Source organism: Physeter macrocephalus, chromosome 2 (genome assembly GCF_002837175.3).
Source record: "Physeter macrocephalus isolate SW-GA chromosome 2, ASM283717v5, whole genome shotgun sequence".
Classification (NCBI taxonomy): Eukaryota; Metazoa; Chordata; class Mammalia; order Artiodactyla; family Physeteridae; genus Physeter; species Physeter macrocephalus.
Genome location: NC_041215.1, coordinates 88,287,951 through 88,294,613, shown reverse-complemented (window position 1 = coordinate 88,294,613; position 6,663 = coordinate 88,287,951). Strand labels below are relative to the sequence as shown.

Here is a 6,663-nt window from a genome sequence, read left to right as displayed (position 1 = left end):
GTCCAAATCAGAAAAGAAGTAAAGCTGTCACTGTTTGCAGGTGACATGATACTATACATAGCGAATCCTAAATATGCTACTAGAAAACTACTAGAGCTAATCAATGAATTTGGTAAAGTTGCAGGAAACAAAATCAATGCACAGAAATCTCTTACATTCCTATACACTAATGATGAAAAATCTGAAAGAAAAATTAAGGAAACACTCCCATCTACCATTGCAAGAAAAAGAATAAAATACCTAGGAATAACTCTACCTAAGGAGACAAAAGACCTGTTTGCAGAAATCTATAAGACACTGATGAAAGAAATTAAAGATGATACAAACAGATGGAGAGATATACCATGTTCTTGGACTGGAAGAATCAACATTGTGAAAATGAGTATACTACCCAAAGCAATCTACAGATTCAGGGCAATCCCTATCAAACTACCAATGGCATTTTTTTACAGAACCAGAACAAAAATTTCACAATTTGTATGGAAACACAAAAGACCCCGAATATCCAAATCAATCTTGAGAAAGAAAAACGGAGCTGGAGGAATCAGGCTCCCGGACTTCAGACTATACTACAAAGCTACAGTAATCAAGCAGTATGGTACTGGCACAAAAATAGAAATACAGATCAATGGAACAGGATAGAAAGCCCAGAGATAAACCCACACACATATGGTCACCTTATCTTTGATAAAGGAGGCAAGAATATACAATGGAGAAAAGACAGCCTCTTCAATAATTGGTGCTGGGAAAACTGGACAGCTACATGTAAAAGAATGAAATGAGAACACGCCCTAACACCATACACAAAAATAAACTCAAAATGGATTAAAGACCTAAATGTAAGGCCAGACACATAAAACTCTTAGAGGAAAACATAGGAAGAACACTCTTTGACATAAATCACAGCAAGATCCTTTTTGACCCAACTCCTAGAGAAATGGAAATAAAAACAAAAATAAACAAATGGGACTTAATGAAACTTAAAAGCTTTTGCAGAGCAAAGGAAACTAAAAATAAGACAAAAAGACAACCCTCAGAATGGGAGAAAATATCTGCAAAGGAAGCAACTGACAAAGGATTAACCTCCAAAATATACAAGCAGCTCATGCAGCTCAATATCAAAAAAACAAACAACCCAGTCCAAAGATGGGCAGAAGATCTAAATAGACTTTTCTCCAAAGTCCTTAAAAAACTAAAAATAGAACTACCATATGCCCCAGCAATCTCACTACTGGGCATATACCCTGAGAAAACCATAATTCAAAAAGAGACATGTACCACAATGTTCATTGCAGCACCGTTTCCAATAGCCAGGACATGGAAGCAACCTAAGTGTCCATCAACAGATGAGTGGATAAAGAAGATATGGCACATATGTACGATGGAATATTACTCAGCCATAAAAAGAAACGAAATTGAGTTATTTGTAGTGAGGTGGATGGACCTACAGTCTGTCATACAGAGTGAAGTAAATCAGAAAGAGAAAAACAAATACCGTACGCTAACACATATATATGGAATCTACACACACAAGAAAAATGTTTCTGATGAACCTAGGGGCAGGACTGGAATAGAGATGCAGACATAGAGCATGGATTTGAGGACACGGGGGTGGGGGAGGGTAAGCTGGGATGAAGTGAGAGAGTGGCACTGACATATATACACTACCAAATGTAAAATAGATACCTAGTGGGAAGCAGCTGCATCGCACAGGGAGATCGGCTCAGTGCTTTGTGACCACCTAGTGGGCTGGGATAGGGAGGATGGGAGGGAGACGCAATAGGGAGGGATATGGCGATATATGTATACGTATAGCTGATTCACTCTGTTATACAGCAGAAACTAATACAACATTGTAAAGCAATTATACTCCAGTAAAGATGTTAAAAAAAAAAAACCTAAAGAAAAGAATAAAAATAAATTTTTTTTAATAAAAATAGGATGAAAAGTAGAGGAATATTTAAATAGTAGCAGAAGAAAATTGAGGGGTGAGGATGGGGAAAGAGAGGGCAAACATTCAGTATTGTTTATCAGAGAGGGCAAACATTCAGTATTGTTTATCAGCGGCAATAATGGTTCAAAAAAGTTTTTGAAATTCTTTAATCTAGATTTCCCACTTTGTTATATATGACCAAGGTTTTTCTACACCAGAAATAAGATTCTAAAAGAGATTTTTAATCTCAGTTTCAGAAATATAAACTAACCAAAGTCACCTTTGGATACAAAGACCTAAGCATAAAATAGCAATTCATGCCATTAAATCCTGTGATGTCTCCTTATAAAAGGTGCCAATCTCAGAAAGTTAAAATTTACAAATCATACAAGAAATTTTCATTTATTTAACACTAAAGTAAGAGTTTAAAAAATAGCCCTAGGGCTTCCCTGGTGGCACAGTGGTTGAGAATCTGCCTGCCAATGCAGGGGGCACGGGTTCGAGCCCTGGTCTGGGAAGATCCCACATGCCGCAGAGCAACTAGGCCCATGAGCCACAACTACTGAGCCTGCGCGTCTGGAGCTTGTGCTCCACAAGAGAGACCGAGACAGTGAGAGGCCCGCGCACTGCGATGAAGAATGGCCCCCGCTCACCACAACTAGAGAAAGCCCTCGCACAGAAACAAAGACCCAACACAGCCATAAATAAATAAATAAATAAATAAATTTAATTAAATTAAAATTTTTTAAAAAATAGCTCTAAGTGAAAAGTCTTCATCTTCCACCTCAATTTTCTCAACTCCTTTTTTCCATGTCTTCTTTAGTATTGACCATGCATGACAGTACTCATGTCTATCACATCTTTTCAAAAGTATTCTTAAAAAAAAGAAAGTATTCTTTTTCACTTATGCCCAATTAAGACCTTACATAAATTCCTTAAACTCAAATAAGAAGCAGCAGTGGCTCCCAGTGGCCAATTTATGACAGGTATCTTTTCCTATCATAGTTCTTACATTTTCACATATGATTTCTAAAATTACAAGAACCTCATAGAAGTTACAGAATTAGAAAAAATAAATTAACAAAAGGAGGTTTAATTAACTTTAATCCTGTACTCTTCCACTTGACAGCAATCACAATATTACAATGCATGCTTTGCAGGCAACTAAGAGATCCTTTAAAGCATAAAATACATTAGTTAACATTATGTGCTTTTGCATCTTCAGTGTCTCTGGGATCACTTACTGACTCAACCAAATAGTCAATATTATAACAAATAGTCACGTAGCAAAGCATTATCACATAATAAAGCACTGTCATCTGCCTATTTGATCAAATTAGGATTGTTAAAACCTGAACTAATTCCCCTAGAACATTTCACCTCAAGTATGTAACTGAGACAGAGGTGACATCCTAGATTTTTCACCATTATATATATATGGCAGACAGAAATCTAAAGACATCACCCCAAATCTTCTGTCCCCTGGTTTGATTGATTGGTAATTCAATCAAACTCTAATCCAGGTATTGCTGTGAAGGGACTTTACAGACAGAATTAGGTTATTTATCAGCTGATCTTAAAAGAATTACCCTGGATTATTCCAGTTGAGTCCAAAGTAATCAAATGAGCTCTTAACAGCAGCAGATAGCAGAAAAGTCAAATCAGAGATACAACAGAAGAGAGAGATCAGAGAGATTCAAATCATAGAAAAGGACTTGATCTGTCACTGCTGTCTTTGAAGACAGAAGGGGAACCATAAGCCAAGGAATGAGGGCAGCCTCTAGAAGCTGAAAACAACCTTCAGGTGACAGCCAGCAAAGAAACAGAGACCTCATTCCTACAACGACATGGAACTGAATTTGGCCAACGACCTGGATGCAGATTCATTCACAGAGCTTCCAGAAAAGAACAGAGCCCTGCTAACACCTGACCTCTAAAGCAAAGAACCAAGCTGTGCCCAGACATCTGACCTTTAGAAACTATGATGCAATAAATGTGTGTTGTTTTAAGCCACTAAGTTTGTGGTAATTTGTTATGGCAACAATTTAAAACTAATACAGATCTTGGTACCAAAAGGGCTGTAACAAATACCTAAAAGTGTGGAAATGACTTTCGAATAGGGCAGTGGGTGGAGGCTGGAAGAAACTTGAGGAACATAATAGAAATAGCCTTGAACAAACCAGTAGTAGAAATCTAGACTTTAAGAACACTGCCATGATGACTCAAACTGCTTGAAGAAATCAGTATTTGCAGGATAAAAAGATCTAACTTGTCATTGGATATTACTTTTGTTACCATCTTGCCTTTAAACAGGAGTGTTTAGCACATTTCGTTTTATATAATTGTCCATTTGGTTCATTTAAACCTACTGTCTTGCTATTGTTTCTTTTGTTCCGTCTGTTTTTGCTGTTGTTCCTCCTTTCCTGCCTTCCTTTATGTCTAAGCCACCACCATCTCTCACCTGGACTAATGCAGTAGCCAACTGTATGGTCTCCTTGCTTCCACCCTGTTCCTTATTTCAAAGTCTATTCACATCAGAGGACCAGTCTCATCCTATTTTTTTCCACCTTTTCTGGGTAAAGACAGACTATTACAATGACCTACAAGGCCTTGTTGCATCAGCCCACATTACCTCTCTGACCTCATCTATTATTCACCCCCTCACTCACTCCATTTCACAGTAACTTCTTTATACTTGTTTGAACACCCCAGACACAATCCCACCTCAGTGCCTTTGTATTTGCTATTTCCTCTGTTTAGCCAACTTGCCCTAAATGTTTTTAAGCAAATGTTACTTTTCCTATAACTATTTGTAGTAAGCAGAATAATGCTTCCCCTCACCCCCAGATGTCCATGTCCTTATCCCTGGAACCTGGGAGTGTTACATTACATGGCAAAGGAGAATTAACGTTGCAGATGTTAAAATTGCTAATCAGCTGACCTTAAAATAGGGAGATTATCCTGGATTATCCAGAAGGGCTCCAAGTATTCACAAGAGTCCTTAAAAGAGAGAGAGGGAGACTTGACTGCAGAAGAATGGTCAGAGATACAATGTTGCTGGCTTTAAAGATGGAGGAAGGGGACCACAAACAAATGTGGGCAGCCTCTAGAAGATGGAAAAGGCAGAAAACAGATTCTTCCCTACAGCCTCCATAAATTAAGACAGCCTACCAATGCCCTGATTTTAGCCCATTGAGACCCAGTGCAGATTTCTCACCTCCAGAACTGTAAAACAGTACACTGAACTGTTAAACCACTTTTAAGTTTGTGGTAATATGTTATGGCAGCAAAAGAAAACTAATACACTACCTTAGTTAATATAAGCCCTCACTCCCTACTTCCCTGTGCTGCTTAATTTTCCTCCATAAAATACATTACCTTCTAACAAACTATTTTACTTATAAATGTGAATTCTATAAATAAATGTAAGCTCCATAAAGGCAAAGATTATCTATTTTGTTCAGTTTCCCAAGGCCTGATACTTGGTTACATGCTCAAATATTTACTGAATGAACATTTGATAGATTATAAATATATAAATATGTTAGAAGAGCTGTGCTTATGATGATGCTAACCGTGATTTAAAAAAACCATTAATCTTAAAGAAAAATGAGATATAATCAGTGGCTGTTTGTAGTCAATGACATTTAGATTTATAGCTATGCACTAATATCTCTCAAAACATCTTTATTATTCAGTCTCCGTATTCTTCTTCTCAATTGCAACTACTTTTTTTAAAATTACAGTTTTTAACAATTCAGGAGACACTATTAAATACATAATTTTTAAAATTTTTAATATTTTTCAGTAAAATATCACATCTTATCTATAAGTTCAGAAAAGAATAATATACAAATAAATATTTCCTTGCTGAAGGAAGTTATTGACATTTGAGAAAGTCTCCAAGTTTGAAATATAAAAGACAAAATTTTGGCAATGACCAACAAAGGTCTTATATTATCTTTATTCAAAGAGTAAAGAATAGTCATTGGTGTTAAAAGGCATTGCTTACCTGTTCCAGGAGTAGTTGTCATAACTCCGACAAGAGGACTCTGCATTACTGAAATGTTTGCCTACGTGAAAACAGAAGAAAGTGTTAAAGTAAAAATGCAAAGTTCTAACTATAACACAAACACAATAAGTATTAAAAAACTACATTCAACAGACAACTGAATGTCTACCAGGTATTGGAAATGCCTATTAGCTCACAATTGAAGAGTACTCTCTAAGTTTTTTTTTTTTTAAGCTGAACAGTATTAATCTAAATGCCAGACTTGTTAGCATATTATATGTTTAATATAAGAAAAGTTGCATTAGATAAAAAGACATTATTTTTAGTACACAGTAACACTGCTATTTGTTTTTAGTTCCTAAGATACAATATTTGAAATAACAGAGATAATGGTGATTCCTCAAATCATCAAGTTCACATTGAAAAATAGAAAGATGGCAAAACTATATTTCTAAATTGACATTTACAAACCATGAAATACTATAGATTCAAATCAGTCTACACAGTAAAAGACAGTACATCTCTGCCTTTACTAGTAGAAAGTAACAAAGACTAATCCCTTTAAATGTGAGAAAATTAGAGATTAAAGTAGTTAAAAGTCCTTCTATAAACAAAAACAGAAATATCTAATCCAGAATGAGAAACAGACTCTTTCTCTAGAAGTAAACATATAGAGAGAAATTTTTTTAACAGATTCTGACTAAACTAAGAAAATCTA

General features: G+C 35.9%; 1 protein-coding gene across 4 annotated transcripts in view; it reads right to left on the bottom strand.

The window, feature by feature from the left end:
- NUP35 (nucleoporin 35) overlaps nucleotides 1–6,663 on the bottom strand; it is a 37,578-nt gene that overhangs the window by 23,794 nt on the left and 7,121 nt on the right. For all 4 annotated transcript variants that reach the window (XM_007115855.2, XM_007115858.4, XM_007115856.4 and 1 more), the window contains one exon: nucleotides 5,946–6,006. In XM_007115855.2, the coding sequence (XP_007115917.1) occupies nucleotides 5,946–6,006 (61 nt within the window). The remainder of the gene's footprint in view (nucleotides 1–5,945; nucleotides 6,007–6,663) is intronic.